This window comes from Hemitrygon akajei, chromosome 3 (genome assembly GCF_048418815.1).
Source record: "Hemitrygon akajei chromosome 3, sHemAka1.3, whole genome shotgun sequence".
In the NCBI taxonomy this organism is placed as follows: Eukaryota; Metazoa; Chordata; class Chondrichthyes; order Myliobatiformes; family Dasyatidae; genus Hemitrygon; species Hemitrygon akajei.
In genome coordinates, this window is record NC_133126.1 from 210,261,035 (window position 1) to 210,280,350 (window position 19,316).

General features: G+C 52.3%; 1 protein-coding gene across 1 annotated transcript in view; it reads right to left on the reverse strand.

Moving 5' to 3' along the window:
- Positions 1-380: 380 nt before the first annotated feature.
- Positions 381-19,316, reverse strand: part of slc2a2 (solute carrier family 2 member 2) — a 100,751-nt gene continuing 81,815 nt past the window's right edge. The window contains exon 11 of the mRNA XM_073041793.1: positions 381-3,863. Within this exon, the coding sequence (XP_072897894.1) occupies positions 3,663-3,863 (201 nt within the window). The 3' untranslated portion in view covers positions 381-3,662. The remainder of the gene's footprint in view (positions 3,864-19,316) is intronic.

Below are 19,316 nucleotides of genomic sequence, written 5' to 3' on the forward strand. Positions count from 1 at the left end.
GTCAGGAGGTGGAGATGTTATCACCAATCCACACAGATTGTGCCAGGATCTTCCGGTCCCTTGAGCCACACTGTCCAGTAACCCTCGCCTAATCACGGGACAATTTATTTTGACCAATAAACTTACTAACTGGTAGGAGGAAACTGAAGCACATGGAGGAAATCCATATGGTCAGGGGAGAACGTACAAATTCCTTACAGCAGATGTTGGATTTCAACTCCAAACTCCAATGCCCTGAGCTGCAATAGCGTCGTCTAGCTGTGACGTTACCATGGTGCCCCTTTGCGTATGAGATGGGAGCATGTGGAGGGAGCTAACCCCTGTGTCTCAACCTCTGACCTCACCTTCCTGGGTGTGGAATAAAAGTTCTTCAAGAGATCTTCTCTGTCAAAGAACACTTTATTGAAATCAAAATTCTTTCAGAAAAATCCACAGATTTACATTACGAAATTTCAAATATTTAATAAAATAAAATTAGATGTTTTAATTCTTAAAATAAAACTGGGTGTGTGAAATGTGGGCCTGTGGCAGGGTACAAACATCTGCTCAGCAGATGGGATACAGGCTGGAAGGGGGCCGCATGTGCAAGGATAATACTGGGAATATATTTGGAATACTCTATCTGTAGTATCGGAATATAGGGTTCAACTCTGTCACCTCGTTATGGGAAGGATATGGAAGCTTTAGAGAGGGTGCAGAGGAGATTTATGAGAACGCTGCCTGGATTAGAGGGATACTATCAGGATAGGTTGAGCGAGTTAGGGCTTTTCTCTTTGGAGTGAAGGAGAATGAGAGGAGACTTGATGGAGGTGTACAAGATGATAAGATCAAGTGGACAGCCAATGACTTTTCCCCAGACAGATATGAGGGAGCATAATTTTTAAGGTGATTGGAGGAAAGAGTAAGGGGATGTCAGAGGTTATTTACGCAGAGTGGGGGGGGGGTGGAACCCCTGCCAGGGGTGATGGTAGAGGCAGATACATTAGGAACATTTAAGAGATTCTTGGGCACATGGATAAAAGAAATGGTGGGCTCTGTGGGAGGGAAGGATTGCCTTTGGTTTTAGAGTAGGTTGAGAGGTCGCGGGCCAAAGGGATTTCCCCATCACTGTTTCTGGTGTGGCAAGCACTCACCGTCCAGAGGGGAGGGAGACAAGGAACGTGAACACAGAGACAGCTTGGAGGCTCTCTACCATCACACTCCCCCCCCGCCCACAGTCCCACCGACTAGAGTTTCACAGGAGTGTGTCCTCTGCTACCGTAGCTACGGGTCAGATGGTGCAGGGTTCGGGGAGAGAAGGGATGGACTAGGACACCTGATGCCCCCGTGTTGTTCCTTGCACCTACCCTGATGTTTTCATTGTTTGTTTTTATTTAGAACCACAGTGCGGAACAGGCCCTGTCCAGCCCCTGAGCTGTGTCACCCAGCAACCCACCTATTTAACCCCAGCCTAACCACAGGACAATTACCCTACTAACCTGCCCATCTTTGGACTGTGGGAGGAAACTAGAGCACCTGCAGGAAACCCACGCGGTTCCATGGGGAGGATGTAAAAACTCCTTATAGGGGATGCCACGATCGAACTCTGAAATCTGAACACCGAGCTGTAATAGTCTTAGGCTAGTGGGGTACCCATGTCCGCCATGCAAGCACAAGTGAACCACCTGACCGAGGGGTCACAGGGGAAAGAAATCACTCCTTCCCCAGCCCTCTCCTTCCTCCAACCTCACTAACCAAACCCACCCCCCCACCACCGACACCAGGCAAGGGTGTAATAATGGGATGGGAGACCATAAGATAATAGTGTTGGACTGAGAATGCTGGCCTCGATGGAAACCTCCCTTTGATTGGCTTGAAGTATTTGTATTTTTCATACAAGCAATGATTAAGGAGAATAGTTCAAGGTTCCATGACCACAATAAACCCCTGCTGGTTGGAAGTGCAGTTCCTGGCAGGTACAGGATGAACAGAGGGATGTTATAGCAGGGTAGAGGTAGTGGCGATAAGCTCCCACTCCCTATTCAATGCTCCCAATGACGTGCATTTCAAACAGCCTCTGACAACCAAGTCTATCTCCTGGCCTTCATGTGTGGCATATTCCCAACAAGAGGGGCATAGAAAGGGTAAATGCTTGCAGACATTCTCCATGGAGGATGGGAGAGACTAGAACCAGAGGTGAAAGGTGTAATGTTTAGGGACAACATGAGGGTGGTCAGAGCGTGGAACCAGCTGCCAGTGGAAGTGGTGAATGTGGGTTGGATTTCAATACTTAAAAGGAATTTGGATAGGGCCATGGTCTGGGTGCAGAGCACTGGGACTAGCGGAATAACATTCTTTTAAAAGTCAGTGAGATATAGCACAGAATCAGCCCTTCGAGCTGCACCACCCAGCAACCCCCAATTTAACCCTAGCCTCACCATAGAACACTGTACAAAGACCTACTAATCGGTGCGACTTTGGGCAGTGGGAGGAAACCGGAGGAAACCCACGGACTTCACGGGGAGGACCTACAGAGACTCCTTACAGACGGCACTGGGATTGAATGCTGACCTCCGGAAAACCCTCAGCTTTACTCGCGTGGCTCTCACCACCACGTTACTGTGAATGATGGGCTTAAGTGAGTAAGGGAAGAACTGAGGGAGGCTGGAGGTCAGTGGAACACAGGGGTGGGAGTCGTGAAGAGAGGTGACTAGTTATGATTGTTCTAATTCGCTGGTTCGAGATGGTGTTAGGTAATGGTCCGTTCACAGCAGAATTTCATATCAGTGGAGAGGGTATAAAATAGAGCATTTGGGGTGGGGGGCTTGGGGGCAGTTCCTCGAGCCCTCACTAACGGGCTGGTGGGGGGGGGGGGGTCCATACACACTGCGATAAGTCATGGTTGCTATGTTCTGTCCTAATAAAAAAAGTTTCGTCGTTCTAACCAGATAATTGGAGCTCGGATCTTTCTGCCTATCGGAGACAGGTCCAAGGACCTTACTTTGTAAACAATACAAGTGACACGTGTATCAGCTGTGTCGGTTGGTAATGCAAATGAAGCGTTTCACTGTAGACGTGATAAATAAGTGTGAATCTGAATGTGTCACAAGGCCAATGGAGACAACACTGAGCTCTCGTTCAGAAGGAGCGTGAGCGTTTTTCACTGTCCACAGTGAAACACAGAGTGTCCTTAAAGACCTGAGAAAGATACTTGAGCTGTCTGTCACTCGCTCTCTCCAAAGACATCGTAAACTGAGCCGAAGAAATGACAGGGCTTCCCCTGCACACAAGAAATTCTTCAGGTGCTGGATATCCAGAGCAACACACACAAAATGCTCGCGGAACTCAGGCAGTGTCTATGAAAGGGAATGAAGAGGTAATGTTTTGGGCCGAGATCCTTCATCAGGACTTTCCCCGAGGTCACGTTTGAATTCCTGGACAAACCAAGCTCCATCTTGATGACTGAGAGCTCCGGCAGAACGGAATGTCTTCTTGCCCCAGTGTCTTCTATCAGGTACTTCTTCACGCAAAACAAGCAGGCAAGGCAGGTCATCCACAGAGGCAAGGGAATATTGTAAACAGTAGCTTGAAAGCAACATGCTCTCTGCCAAGTCTCTCTCTGCACGGCTCCTGCTCCAGGCCGCACCGTGCTCGAGAGCAAGCCCGCAGGGTCCTCCTCTCATCTAGGCATCTGTGCTGCCCAGGTGTTCCAGTTCAGTAGCGGAGGCTTTCTGCTTTCGTGACGAGGATTTCTTGCGCCGGAAACCTTGTGCGATCTGCTCGAACGTCTTGCCTTTTGTCTCGGGAACCCTGAAGTAGGTGAACAAGGTGAAGCCAATGAGCAGGCAGGCGAAAATGACAAATACGTATGGGCCGCACAGCTCCTGAATGGAAAAGAAAGCAGACAGTGTCAATGTATTAGATAAGTTCAATGGGACAAGCAGCCTGAAGCCGAATCCCAGTCCACCTTTTAAATCAAATGCTTCAGGGGTTCAATAATATAATCTCGTTCACTGACAGATCAATTCTAGTAGTTCATCTTAATCCCACTGCCCTGGTTTCTTCCCTTTGTCTTGTAGCATTCCTGATCCCACTGTCCCACTCTCTCCCCACAGTCCTGTATCAGTCCCCAAACTAATCCCACTGTCCCACTCTCTCCCCACAGTACTGTATCAGTCCCCAAACTAATCCCATTGTCCCACTCTCTCCCCACAGTCCTGTATCAGTCCCCAAACTAATCCCATTGTCCCACTCTCTCCCCACAGTCCTGTATCAGTCCCCAAACTAATCCCACTGTCCCACTCTCTCCACACGGTACTGTATCAGTCCCCAAACTAATCCCACTGTCCCACTCTCTCCACACCGCCCTGTATCAGTCTCCAAACTAATCCCACTGTCCCACTCTCTCCACACAGTCCTGTATCAGTCCCCAAACTAATCCCCCTGTCCCACTCTCTCCACACAGTCCTGTATCAGTCCCCAAACTAATCCCACTGTCCCACTCTCTCCCCACAGTCCTGTATCAGTCCCCAAACTAATCCCACTGTCCCACTCTCTCCCCACAGTCCTGTATCAGTCCCCAAACTAATCCCACTGTCCCACTCTCTCCCCACAGTCCTGTATCAGTCCCCAAACTAATCCCATTGTCCCACTCTCTCCACACAGTCCTGTATCAGTCCCCAAACTAATCCCATTGTCCCACTCTCTCCACACAGTCCTGTATCAGTCCCCACACTAATCCCACTGTCCCACTCTCTCCACACAGTCCTGTATCAGTCCCCACACTAATCCCCCTGACCCACTCTCTCCACACAGCCCTGTGTCAGTCCCCAAACTAATCCCATTGTCCCACTCTCTCCACACAGCCCTGTGTCAGTCCCCAAACTAATCCCACTGTCCCACTCTCTCCCCACAGTCCTGTATCAGTCCCCAAAATAATCCCACTGTCCCACTCTCTCCCCACAGTACTGTATCAGTCCCCAAACTAATCCCCCTGTCCCACTCTCTCCACACAGTCCTGTATCAGTCCCCAAACTAATCCCACTGTCCCACTGTCTCCACACGGTACTGTATCAGTCTCCAAACTAATCCCCCTGTCCCACTCTCTCCACACGGTACTGTATCAGTCCCCACACTAATCCCACTGTCCCACTCTCTCCCCACAGTCCTGTATCAGTCCCCAAACTAATCCCCCTGTCCCACTCTCTGCCCACAGTCCTGTATCAGTCCCCAAAATAATCCCCCTGTCCCACTCTCTCCACACGGTACTGTATCAGTCCCCACACTAATCCCACTGTCCCACTCTCTCCCCACAGTCCTGTATCAGTCTCCAAACTAATCCCCCTGTCCCACTCTCTGCCCACAGTCCTGTATCAGTCCCCAAAATAATCCCCCTGTCCCACTCTCTCCACACGGTACTGTATCAGTCCCCACACTAATCCCACTGTCCCACTCTCTCCCCACAGTCCTGTATCAGTCTCCAAACTAATCCCACTGTCCCACTCTCTGCCCACAGTCCTGTATCAGTCCCCAAAATAATCCCCCTGTCCCACTCTCTCCACACAGTCCTGTATCAGTCTCCAAACTAATCCCACTGTCCCACTCTCTGCCCACAGTCCTGTATCAGTCCCCAAAATAATCCCCCTGTCCCACTCTCTCCACACAGTACTGTATCAGTCTCCAAACTAATCCCACTCCCCACTCTCTCCACACGGTACTGTATCAGTCCCCAAACTAATCCCCCTGTCCCACTCTCTCCACACAGTACTGTATCAGTCTCCAAACTAATCCCCCTGTCCCACTCTCTCCCCACAGTCCTGTATCAGTCCCCAAACTAATCCCACTGTCCCACTCTCTGCCCACAGTCCTGTATCAGTCCCCAAAATAATCCCCCTGTCCCACTCTCTCCACACAGTCCTGTATCAGTCTCCAAACTAATCCCCCTGTCCCACTCTCTCCCCACAGTCCTGTATCAGTCCCCAAACTAATCCCACTGTCCCACTCTCTCCCCACAGTCCTGTATCAGTCCCCAAACTAATCCCCCTGTCCCACTCTCTCCACACAGTCCTGTATCAGTCCCCAAACTAATCCCCCTGTCCCACTCTCTCCTCACAGTCCTGTATCAGTCCCCAAACTAATCCCCCTGTCCCACTCTCTCCTCACAGTCCTGTATCAGTCCCCAAACTAATCCCCCTGTCCCACTCTCTCCTCACAGTCCTGTATCAGTCCCCAAACTAATCCCACTGTCCCACTCTCTCCACACAGTCCTGTATCAGTCTCCAAACTAATCCCACTGTCCCACTCTCTCCCCACAGTCCTGTATCAGTCCCCAAACTAATCCCCCTGTCCCACTCTCTCCTCACAGTCCTGTATCAGTCCCCAAACTAATCCCCCTGTCCCACTCTCTCCTCACAGTCCTGTATCAGTCCCCAAACTAATCCCACTGTCCCACTCTCTCCACACAGTCCTGTATCAGTCCCCAAACTAATCCCCCTGTCCCACTCTCTCCCCACAGTCCTGTATCAGTCCCCAAAATAATCCCACTGTCCCACTCTCTCCCCACAGTCCTGTATCAGTCCCCAAACTAATCCCATTGTCCCACTCTCTCCCCACAGTCCTGTATCAGTCTCCAAACTAATCCCACTCCCCACTCTCTCCCCACAGTCCTGTATCAGTCCCCAAAATAATCCCACTGACCCACTCTCTCCCCACAGTCCTGTGTCAGTCCCCAAACGAATCCCACTGTCCCACTCTCTCCCCACAGTCCTGTATCAGTCCCCAAACTAATCCCACTGACCCACTCTCTCCTCACAGTCCTGTATCAGTCCCCAAACTAATCCCACTGTCCCACTATCTCCCCACAGTCCTGTATCAGTCCCCAAACTAATCCCACTGTCCCACTCTCTCCCCACAGTTCTGTGTCAGTCCCCACACTAATCCCACTGTCCCACACTCTCTCCCCACAGTCCTGTATCAGTCCCCAAACGAATCCCACTGTCCCACTCTCTCCCCACAGTCCTGTATCAGTCCCCAAACTAATCCCACTGTCCCACTCTCTCCCCACAGTTCTGTGTCAGTCCCCACACTAATCCCACTGTCCCACACTCTCTCCCCACAGTCCTGTATCAGTCCCCAAACGAATCCCACTGTCCCACTCTCTCCCCACAGTCCTGTATCAGTCCCCAAAATAATCCCACTGACCCACTCTCTCCTCACAGTCCTGTATCAGTCCCCAAACTAATCCCACTGTCCCACTATCTCCCCACAGTCCTGTATCAGTCCCCAAACTAATCCCACTGTCCCACTCTCTCCCCACAGTCCTGTATCAGTCCCCAAAATAATCCCACTGACCCACTCTCTCCCCACAGTCCTGTATCAGTCCCCAAACTAATCCCACTGACCCACTCTCTCCCCACAGTCCTGTATCAGTCCCCAAACTAATCCCACTGTCCCACTCTCTCCCCACAGTCCTGTATCAGTCCCCAAAATAATCCCACTGACCCACTCTCTCCCCACAGTCCTGTATCAGTCCCCAAACTAATCCCACTGACCCACTCTCTCCCCACAGTCCTGTATCAGTCCCCAAAATAATCCCACTGACCCACTCTCTCCTCACAGTCCTGTATCAGTCCCCAAACTAATCCCACTGTCCCACTCTCTCCCCACAGTTCTGTGTCAGTCCCCACACTAATCCCACTGTCCCACACTCTCTCCCCACAGTCCTGTATCAGTCCCCAAACGAATCCCACTGTCCCACTCTCTCCCCACAGTCCTGTATCAGTCCCCAAAATAATCCCACTGACCCACTCTCTCCTCACAGTCCTGTATCAGTCCCCAAACTAATCCCACTGTCCCACTATCTCCCCACAGTCCTGTATCAGTCCCCAAACTAATCCCACTGTCCCACTCTCTCCCCACAGTCCTGTATCAGTCCCCAAAATAATCCCACTGACCCACTCTCTCCCCACAGTCCTGTATCAGTCCCCAAACTAATCCCACTGACCCACTCTCTCCCCACAGTCCTGTATCAGTCCCCAAACTAATCCCACTGTCCCACTCTCTCCCCACAGTCCTGTATCAGTCCCCAAAATAATCCCACTGACCCACTCTCTCCCCACAGTCCTGTATCAGTCCCCAAACTAATCCCACTGACCCACTCTCTCCCCACAGTCCTGTATCAGTCCCCAAAATAATCCCACTGACCCACTCTCTCCCCACAGTCCTGTATCAGTCTCCAAACTAATCCCACTCCCCACTCTCTCCCCACAGTCCTGTATCAGTCCCCAAAATAATCCCACTGTCCCACTCTCTCCCCACAGTACTGTATCAGTCTCCAAACTAATCCCACTGTCCCACTCTCTCCCCACAGTCCTGTATCAGTCCCCAAACTAATCCCACTGACCCACTCTCTCCCCACAGTCCTGTATCAGTCCCCAAACTAATCCCACTGTCCCACTCTCTCCCCACAGTCCTGTATCAGTCCCCAAACTAATCCCCCTGTCCCACTCTCTCCCCACAGTCCTGTATCAGTCTCCAAACTAATCCCCCTGTCCCACTCTCTCCACACAGTACTGTATCAGTCCCCAAACTAATCCCCCTGTCCCACTCTCTCCACACAGTACTGTATCAGTCCCCAAACTAATCCCCCTGTCCCACTCTCTCCCCACAGTCCTGTATCAGTCTCCAAACTAATCCCCCTGTCCCACTCTCTCCCCACAGTCCTGTATCAGTCCCCAAACTAATCCCACTGTCCCACTCTCTCCCCACCACCCTGTATCAGTCTCCAAACTAATCCCCCTGTCCCACTCTCTCCCCACAGTCCTGTATCAGTCTCCAAACTAATCCCCCTGTCCCACTCTCTCCCCACAGTCCTGTATCAGTCTCCAAACTAATCCCCCTGTCCCACTCTCTCCCCACAGTCCTGTATCAGTCCCCAAAATAATCCCACTGACCCACTCTCTCCCCACAGTCCTGTATCAGTCCCCAAACTAATCCCCCTGTCCCACTCTCTCCCCACAGACCTGTGTCAGTCCCCAAAATAATCCCACTGTCCCACTCTCTCCCCACAGTCCTGTATCAGTCCCCAAACTAATCCCACTGTCCCACTCTCTCCCCACAGTCCTGTATCAGTCCCCAAACTAATCCCCCTGTCCCACTCTCTCCCCACAGTCCTGTATCAGTCCCCAAAATAATCCCACTGACCCACTCTCTCCCCACAGTCCTGTATCAGTCCCCAAACTAATCCCACTGTCCCACTCTCTCCCCACAGTCCTGTATCAGTCCCCAAACTAATCCCACTGTCCCACTCTCTCCCCACAGTCCTATATCAGTTCCTAAACTAATCCCACTCCCCACTCTCTCCCCACAGTCCTGTATCAGTCCCCAAACTAATCCCACTGTCCCACTCTCTCCCCACAGTCCTGTATCAGTCCCCAAAATAATCCCCCTGTCCCACTCTCTCCCCACAGTACTGTATCAGTCTCCAAACTAATCCCACTGTCCCACTCTCTCCCCACAGTCCTGTATCAGTCCCCAAACTAATCCCACTGACCCACTCTCTCCCCACAGTCCTGTATCAGTCCCCAAACTAATCCCACTGTCCCACTCTCTCCCCACAGTCCTGTATCAGTCCCCAAACTAATCCCACTGACCCACTCTCTCCCCACAGTCCTGTATCAGTCCCCAAACTAATCCCACTGTCCCACTCTCTCCCCACAGTCCTGTATCAGTCCCCAAACTAATCCCCCTGTCCCACTCTCTCCCCACAGTCCTGTATCAGTCTCCAAACTAATCCCCCTGTCCCACTCTCTCCACACAGTACTGTATCAGTCCCCAAACTAATCCCCCTGTCCCACTCTCTCCACACAGTACTGTATCAGTCCCCAAACTAATCCCCCTGTCCCACTCTCTCCCCACAGTCCTGTATCAGTCTCCAAACTAATCCCCCTGTCCCACTCTCTCCCCACAGTCCTGTATCAGTCCCCAAACTAATCCCACTGTCCCACTCTCTCCCCACCACCCTGTATCAGTCTCCAAACTAATCCCCCTGTCCCACTCTCTCCCCACAGTCCTGTATCAGTCTCCAAACTAATCCCCCTGTCCCACTCTCTCCCCACAGTCCTGTATCAGTCTCCAAACTAATCCCCCTGTCCCACTCTCTCCCCACAGTCCTGTATCAGTCCCCAAAATAATCCCACTGACCCACTCTCTCCCCACAGTCCTGTATCAGTCCCCAAACTAATCCCCCTGTCCCACTCTCTCCCCACAGACCTGTGTCAGTCCCCAAAATAATCCCACTGTCCCACTCTCTCCCCACAGTCCTGTATCAGTCCCCAAACTAATCCCACTGTCCCACTCTCTCCCCACAGTCCTGTATCAGTCCCCAAACTAATCCCCCTGTCCCACTCTCTCCCCACAGTCCTGTATCAGTCCCCAAAATAATCCCACTGACCCACTCTCTCCCCACAGTCCTGTATCAGTCCCCAAACTAATCCCACTGTCCCACTCTCTCCCCACAGTCCTGTATCAGTCCCCAAACTAATCCCACTGTCCCACTCTCTCCCCACAGTCCTATATCAGTTCCTAAACTAATCCCACTCCCCACTCTCTCCCCACAGTCCTGTATCAGTCCCCAAACTAATCCCACTGTCCCACTCTCTCCCCACAGTCCTGTATCAGTCCCCAAACTAATCCCCCTGTCCCACTCTCTCCCCACAGTCCTGTATCAGTCCCCAAACTAATCCCACTGACCCACTCTCTCCCCACAGTCCTGTATCAGTCCCCAAACTAATCCCACTGACCCACTCTCTCCCCACCGCCCTGTATCAGTCCCCAAACTAATCCCACTGTCCCACTCTCTCCCCACAGTCCTGTGTCAGTCCCCAAACTAATCCCCCTGTCCCACTCTCTCCCCACAGTCCTGTATCAGTCCCCAGACTGATCCCACTGTCCCACTCTCTCCCCACAGTCCTGTATCAGTCCCAAAACTAATCCCCCTGTCCCACTCTCTCCTCACAGTCCTGTATCAGTCCCCAAACTAATCCCACTGTCCCACTCTCTCCCCACAGTCCTGTATCAGTCCCCAAACTAATCCCATTGTCCCACTCTCTCCCCAGTCCTGTATCAGTCCCCAAACTAATCCCATTGTCCCACTCTCTCCCCACAGTCCTGTATCAGTCCCCAGACTGATCCCACTGTCCCACTCTCTCCTCACAGTCCTGTATCAGTCCCCAAACTAATCCCACTGTCCCACTCTCTCCCCACAGTCCTGTATCAGTCCCCAAACTAATCCCATTGTCCCACTCTCTCCCCAGTCCTGTATCAGTCCCCAAACTAATCCCATTGTCCCACTCTCTCCCCACAGTCCTGTATCAGTCCCCAAACTAATCCCACTGTCCCACTCTCTCCCCACAGTCCTGTATCAGTCCCCAAAATAATCCCACTGACCCACTCTCTCCCCACAGTCCTGTATCAGTCCCCAAACTAATCCCCCTGTCCCACTCTCTCCCCACAGTCCTGTATCAGTCCCCAAACTAATCCCACTGTCCCACTCTCTCCCCACCACCCTGTATCAGTCTCCAAACTAATCCCCCTGTCCCACTCTCTCCCCACAGTCCTGTATCAGTCTCCAAACTAATCCCCCTGTCCCACTCTCTCCCCACAGTCCTGTATCAGTCTCCAAACTAATCCCCCTGTCCCACTCTCTCCCCACAGTCCTGTATCAGTCCCCAAAATAATCCCACTGACCCACTCTCTCCCCACAGTCCTGTATCAGTCCCCAAACTAATCCCCCTGTCCCACTCTCTCCCCACAGACCTGTGTCAGTCCCCAAAATAATCCCACTGTCCCACTCTCTCCCCACAGTCCTGTATCAGTCCCCAAACTAATCCCACTGTCCCACTCTCTCCCCACAGTCCTGTATCAGTCCCCAAACTAATCCCCCTGTCCCACTCTCTCCCCACAGTCCTGTATCAGTCCCCAAAATAATCCCACTGACCCACTCTCTCCCCACAGTCCTGTATCAGTCCCCAAACTAATCCCACTGTCCCACTCTCTCCCCACAGTCCTGTATCAGTCCCCAAACTAATCCCACTGTCCCACTCTCTCCCCACAGTCCTATATCAGTTCCTAAACTAATCCCACTCCCCACTCTCTCCCCACAGTCCTGTATCAGTCCCCAAACTAATCCCACTGTCCCACTCTCTCCCCACAGTCCTGTATCAGTCCCCAAACTAATCCCCCTGTCCCACTCTCTCCCCACAGTCCTGTATCAGTCCCCAAACTAATCCCACTGACCCACTCTCTCCCCACAGTCCTGTATCAGTCCCCAAACTAATCCCACTGACCCACTCTCTCCCCACCGCCCTGTATCAGTCCCCAAACTAATCCCACTGTCCCACTCTCTCCCCACAGTCCTGTGTCAGTCCCCAAACTAATCCCCCTGTCCCACTCTCTCCCCACAGTCCTGTATCAGTCCCCAGACTGATCCCACTGTCCCACTCTCTCCCCACAGTCCTGTATCAGTCCCAAAACTAATCCCCCTGTCCCACTCTCTCCTCACAGTCCTGTATCAGTCCCCAAACTAATCCCACTGTCCCACTCTCTCCCCACAGTCCTGTATCAGTCCCCAAACTAATCCCATTGTCCCACTCTCTCCCCAGTCCTGTATCAGTCCCCAAACTAATCCCATTGTCCCACTCTCTCCCCACAGTCCTGTATCAGTCCCCAGACTGATCCCACTGTCCCACTCTCTCCTCACAGTCCTGTATCAGTCCCCAAACTAATCCCACTGTCCCACTCTCTCCCCACAGTCCTGTATCAGTCCCCAAACTAATCCCATTGTCCCACTCTCTCCCCAGTCCTGTATCAGTCCCCAAACTAATCCCATTGTCCCACTCTCTCCCCACAGTCCTGTATCAGTCCCCAAACTAATCCCACTGTCCCACTCTCTCCCCACAGTCCTGTATCAGTCCCCAAAATAATCCCACTGACCCACTCTCTCCCCACAGTCCTGTATCAGTCCCCAAACTAATCCCACTGACCCACTCTCTCCCCACAGTCCTGTATCAGTCCCCAAAATAATCCCACTGACCCACTCTCTCCTCACAGTCCTGTATCAGTCCCCAAACTAATCCCACTGTCCCACTCTCTCCCCACAGTTCTGTGTCAGTCCCCACACTAATCCCACTGTCCCACACTCTCTCCCCACAGTCCTGTATCAGTCCCCAAACGAATCCCACTGTCCCACTCTCTCCCCACAGTCCTGTATCAGTCCCCAAAATAATCCCACTGACCCACTCTCTCCTCACAGTCCTGTATCAGTCCCCAAACTAATCCCACTGTCCCACTATCTCCCCACAGTCCTGTATCAGTCCCCAAACTAATCCCACTGTCCCACTCTCTCCCCACAGTCCTGTATCAGTCCCCAAAATAATCCCACTGACCCACTCTCTCCCCACAGTCCTGTATCAGTCCCCAAACTAATCCCACTGACCCACTCTCTCCCCACAGTCCTGTATCAGTCCCCAAACTAATCCCACTGTCCCACTCTCTCCCCACAGTCCTGTATCAGTCCCCAAAATAATCCCACTGACCCACTCTCTCCCCACAGTCCTGTATCAGTCCCCAAACTAATCCCACTGACCCACTCTCTCCCCACAGTCCTGTATCAGTCCCCAAACTAATCCCACTGTCCCACTCTCTCCCCACAGTCCTGTATCAGTCCCCAAAATAATCCCACTGACCCACTCTCTCCCCACAGTCCTGTATCAGTCCCCAAACTAATCCCACTGACCCACTCTCTCCCCACAGTCCTGTATCAGTCCCCAAAATAATCCCACTGACCCACTCTCTCCCCACAGTCCTGTATCAGTCTCCAAACTAATCCCACTCCCCACTCTCTCCCCACAGTCCTGTATCAGTCCCCAAAATAATCCCACTGTCCCACTCTCTCCCCACAGTACTGTATCAGTCTCCAAACTAATCCCACTGTCCCACTCTCTCCCCACAGTCCTGTATCAGTCCCCAAACTAATCCCACTGACCCACTCTCTCCCCACAGTCCTGTATCAGTCCCCAAACTAATCCCACTGTCCCACTCTCTCCCCACAGTCCTGTATCAGTCCCCAAACTAATCCCCCTGTCCCACTCTCTCCCCACAGTCCTGTATCAGTCTCCAAACTAATCCCCCTGTCCCACTCTCTCCACACAGTACTGTATCAGTCCCCAAACTAATCCCCCTGTCCCACTCTCTCCACACAGTACTGTATCAGTCCCCAAACTAATCCCCCTGTCCCACTCTCTCCCCACAGTCCTGTATCAGTCTCCAAACTAATCCCCCTGTCCCACTCTCTCCCCACAGTCCTGTATCAGTCCCCAAACTAATCCCACTGTCCCACTCTCTCCCCACCACCCTGTATCAGTCTCCAAACTAATCCCCCTGTCCCACTCTCTCCCCACAGTCCTGTATCAGTCTCCAAACTAATCCCCCTGTCCCACTCTCTCCCCACAGTCCTGTATCAGTCTCCAAACTAATCCCCCTGTCCCACTCTCTCCCCACAGTCCTGTATCAGTCCCCAAAATAATCCCACTGACCCACTCTCTCCCCACAGTCCTGTATCAGTCCCCAAACTAATCCCCCTGTCCCACTCTCTCCCCACAGACCTGTGTCAGTCCCCAAAATAATCCCACTGTCCCACTCTCTCCCCACAGTCCTGTATCAGTCCCCAAACTAATCCCACTGTCCCACTCTCTCCCCACAGTCCTGTATCAGTCCCCAAACTAATCCCCCTGTCCCACTCTCTCCCCACAGTCCTGTATCAGTCCCCAAAATAATCCCACTGACCCACTCTCTCCCCACAGTCCTGTATCAGTCCCCAAACTAATCCCACTGTCCCACTCTCTCCCCACAGTCCTGTATCAGTCCCCAAACTAATCCCACTGTCCCACTCTCTCCCCACAGTCCTATATCAGTTCCTAAACTAATCCCACTCCCCACTCTCTCCCCACAGTCCTGTATCAGTCCCCAAACTAATCCCACTGTCCCACTCTCTCCCCACAGTCCTGTATCAGTCCCCAAAATAATCCCCCTGTCCCACTCTCTCCCCACAGTACTGTATCAGTCTCCAAACTAATCCCACTGTCCCACTCTCTCCCCACAGTCCTGTATCAGTCCCCAAACTAATCCCACTGACCCACTCTCTCCCCACAGTCCTGTATCAGTCCCCAAACTAATCCCACTGTCCCACTCTCTCCCCACAGTCCTGTATCAGTCCCCAAACTAATCCCACTGACCCACTCTCTCCCCACAGTCCTGTATCAGTCCCCAAACTAATCCCACTGTCCCACTCTCTCCCCACAGTCCTGTATCAGTCCCCAAACTAATCCCCCTGTCCCACTCTCTCCCCACAGTCCTGTATCAGTCTCCAAACTAATCCCCCTGTCCCACTCTCTCCACACAGTACTGTATCAGTCCCCAAACTAATCCCCCTGTCCCACTCTCTCCACACAGTACTGTATCAGTCCCCAAACTAATCCCCCTGTCCCACTCTCTCCCCACAGTCCTGTATCAGTCTCCAAACTAATCCCCCTGTCCCACTCTCTCCCCACAGTCCTGTATCAGTCCCCAAACTAATCCCACTGTCCCACTCTCTCCCCACCACCCTGTATCAGTCTCCAAACTAATCCCCCTGTCCCACTCTCTCCCCACAGTCCTGTATCAGTCTCCAAACTAATCCCCCTGTCCCACTCTCTCCCCACAGTCCTGTATCAGTCTCCAAACTAATCCCCCTGTCCCACTCTCTCCCCACAGTCCTGTATCAGTCCCCAAAATAATCCCACTTACCCACTCTCTCCCCACAGTCCTGTATCAGTCCCCAAACTAATCCCCCTGTCCCACTCTCTCCCCACAGACCTGTGTCAGTCCCCAAAATAATCCCACTGTCCCACTCTCTCCCCACAGTCCTGTATCAGTCCCCAAACTAATCCCACTGTCCCACTCTCTCCCCACAGTCCTGTATCAGTCCCCAAACTAATCCCCCTGTCCCACTCTCTCCCCACAGTCCTGTATCAGTCCCCAAAATAATCCCACTGACCCACTCTCTCCCCACAGTCCTGTATCAGTCCCCAAACTAATCCCACTGTCCCACTCTCTCCCCACAGTCCTGTATCAGTCCCCAAACTAATCCCACTGTCCCACTCTCTCCCCACAGTCCTATATCAGTTCCTAAACTAATCCCACTCCCCACTCTCTCCCCACAGTCCTGTATCAGTCCCCAAACTAATCCCACTGTCCCACTCTCTCCCCACAGTCCTGTATCAGTCCCCAAACTAATCCCCCTGTCCCACTCTCTCCCCACAGTCCTGTATCAGTCCCCAAACTAATCCCACTGACCCACTCTCTCCCCACAGTCCTGTATCAGTCCCCAAACTAATCCCACTGACCCACTCTCTCCCCACCGCCCTGTATCAGTCCCCAAACTAATCCCACTGTCCCACTCTCTCCCCACAGTCCTGTGTCAGTCCCCAAACTAATCCCCCTGTCCCACTCTCTCCCCACAGTCCTGTATCAGTCCCCAGACTGATCCCACTGTCCCACTCTCTCCCCACAGTCCTGTATCAGTCCCAAAACTAATCCCCCTGTCCCACTCTCTCCTCACAGTCCTGTATCAGTCCCCAAACTAATCCCACTGTCCCACTCTCTCCCCACAGTCCTGTATCAGTCCCCAAACTAATCCCATTGTCCCACTCTCTCCCCAGTCCTGTATCAGTCCCCAAACTAATCCCATTGTCCCACTCTCTCCCCACAGTCCTGTATCAGTCCCCAGACTGATCCCACTGTCCCACTCTCTCCTCACAGTCCTGTATCAGTCCCCAAACTAATCCCATTGTCCCACTCTCTCCCCACAGTCCTGTATCAGTCCCCAAACTAATCCCACTGTCCCATTCTCTCCCCACAGTCCTGTATCAGTCCCCAAACTAATCCCACTGTCCCACTCTCTCCCCACAGTCCTGTATCAGTCCCCAAACTAATCCCCCTGTCCCACTCTCTCCCCACAGTCCTGTATCAGTCCCCAGACTGATCCCACTGTCCCACTCTCTCCCCACAGTCCTGCATCAGTCCCCAAACTAATCCCCCTGTCCCACTCTCTCCCCACAGTCCTGTATCAGTCCCCAGACTGATCCCACTGTCCCACTCTCTCCCCACCGCCCTGTATCAGTCCCCAAACTAATCTCCCTGTCCCACTCTCTCCCTACAGTCCTGTGTCAGTCCCCAAACTAATCCCCCTGTCCCACTCTCTCCCCACAGTCCTGTGTCAGTCCCCAAACTAATCCCACTGACCCACTCTCTCCCCACAGTCCTGTATCAGTCCCCAAACTAATCCCACTGTCCCACTCTCTCCCCACAGTCCTGTATCAGTCCCCAAACTAATCCCACTGTCCCACTCTCTCCCCACAGTCCTGTATCAGTCCCCAAACTAATCCCACTGACCCACTCTCTCCCCACAGTCCTGTATCAGTCCCCAGACTGATCCCACTGTCCCACTCTCTCCCCACAGTCCTGCATCAGTCCCCAAACTAATCCCACTGTCCCACTCTCTCCTCACAGTCCTGTGTCAGTCCCCAAACTAATCCCACTGTCCCACTCTCTCCCCACAGTCCTGTATCAGTCCCCAAACTAATCCCCCTGTCCCACTCTCTCCCCACAGTCCTGTATCAGTCCCCAAACTAATCCCCCTGTCCCACTCTCTCCCCACAGTCCTGTGTCAGTCCCCAAACTAATCCCACTGACCCACTCTCTCCCCACAGTCCTGTATCAGTCCCCAAACTAATCCCACTGTCCCACTCTCTCCCCACAGTCCTGTATCAGTCCCCAAACTAATCCCACTGTCCCACTCTCTCCCCACAGTCCTGTATCAGTCCCCAAACTAATCCCACTGACCCACTCTCTCCCCACAGTCCTGTATCAGTCCCCAGACTGATCCCACTGTCCCACTCTCTCCCCACAGTCCTGCATCAGTCCCCAAACTAATCCCACTGTCCCACTCTCTCCTCACAGTCCTGTGTCAGTCCCCAAACTAATCCCACTGTCCCACTCTCTCCCCACAGTCCTGTATCAGTCCCCAAACTAATCCCCCTGTCCCACTCTCTCCCCACAGTCCTGTATCAGTCCCCAAACTAATCCCATTGTCCCACTCTCTCCTCACAGTCCTGTGTCAGTCCCCAGACTGATCCCACTGACCCACTCTCTCCTCACAGTCCTGTATCAGTCCCCAGACTGATCCCACTGACCCACTCTCTCCCCACAGTCCTGTATCAGTCCCCAGACTGATCCCACTGTCCCACTCTCTCCCTACAGTCCTGTATCAGTCCCCAAACTAATCCCCCTGTCCCACTCTCTCCCCACAGTCCTGTATTAGTCCCCAAACTAATCCCATTGTCCCACTCTCTCCCCACAGTCCTGTAGCAGTCCCCAAACTAATCCCACTGACCCACTCTCTCCTCACAGTCCTGTATCAGTCCCCAAACTAATCCCACTGTCCCACTCTCTCCTCACAGTCCTGTGTCAGTCCCCAAACTAATCCCACTGACCCACTCTCTCCCCACAGTCCACTCGGTATCACTCCCCACAGCTCCGTTCTCTCCCCAGGGTTTTGGATTATGCTAATGATTCAACATTCCCTGTGTTTTGTACCTGGGATATGATTTCCTTATTCCAAGGTCCAACTTTCTTTATCCCCAGCTATTTCCACCCTCTCGTGAAACACCGGCACCAGCTCCCACAATCACTTTAAACTTCATTAGTTCATTTGGAAATGTATTATAATACTGTGTAGCATCTAAATAATGTGTTGAAATATGAACAGAAATAACAGTGAATAGTGTGAAGGTACAGAGGGATACTGCAGTTCATAGCTCCCTGTCACTGGCTACAGTGTTGGATCAGACTCTTTAACTCTAGGTTAGACTGTTTAATTGATGTTTTAACTGCAGTTTTAAAATTAAATATCTGTTTGCATTTTATATAATCACTTATATACAGGTAACTATTTCCTAGTGGCTACAATATGTACATGCAAGTTTAATGTGCCTCTGAAGCTTCCTTCAGGCTGTTATAGCCGAGGGAGGTAGTGGGGACAAGCTCCTAATGGCACTCATCTCTAACACCCTCTGACAATCAGCACAACTCCTGGCCTTCACGTGTGGCTTAGCTACTAAGCCTGGTGGAACTGTTTCTCCTTACAGAAGGAGGGGTTACCCCTGCCTTAAAACCAGCCGCTTTGGGCAGTTGGGGCTCGTCAGCCATGGTCGTCAGCTCATCTAGGAGAAGAAGAACTCTGA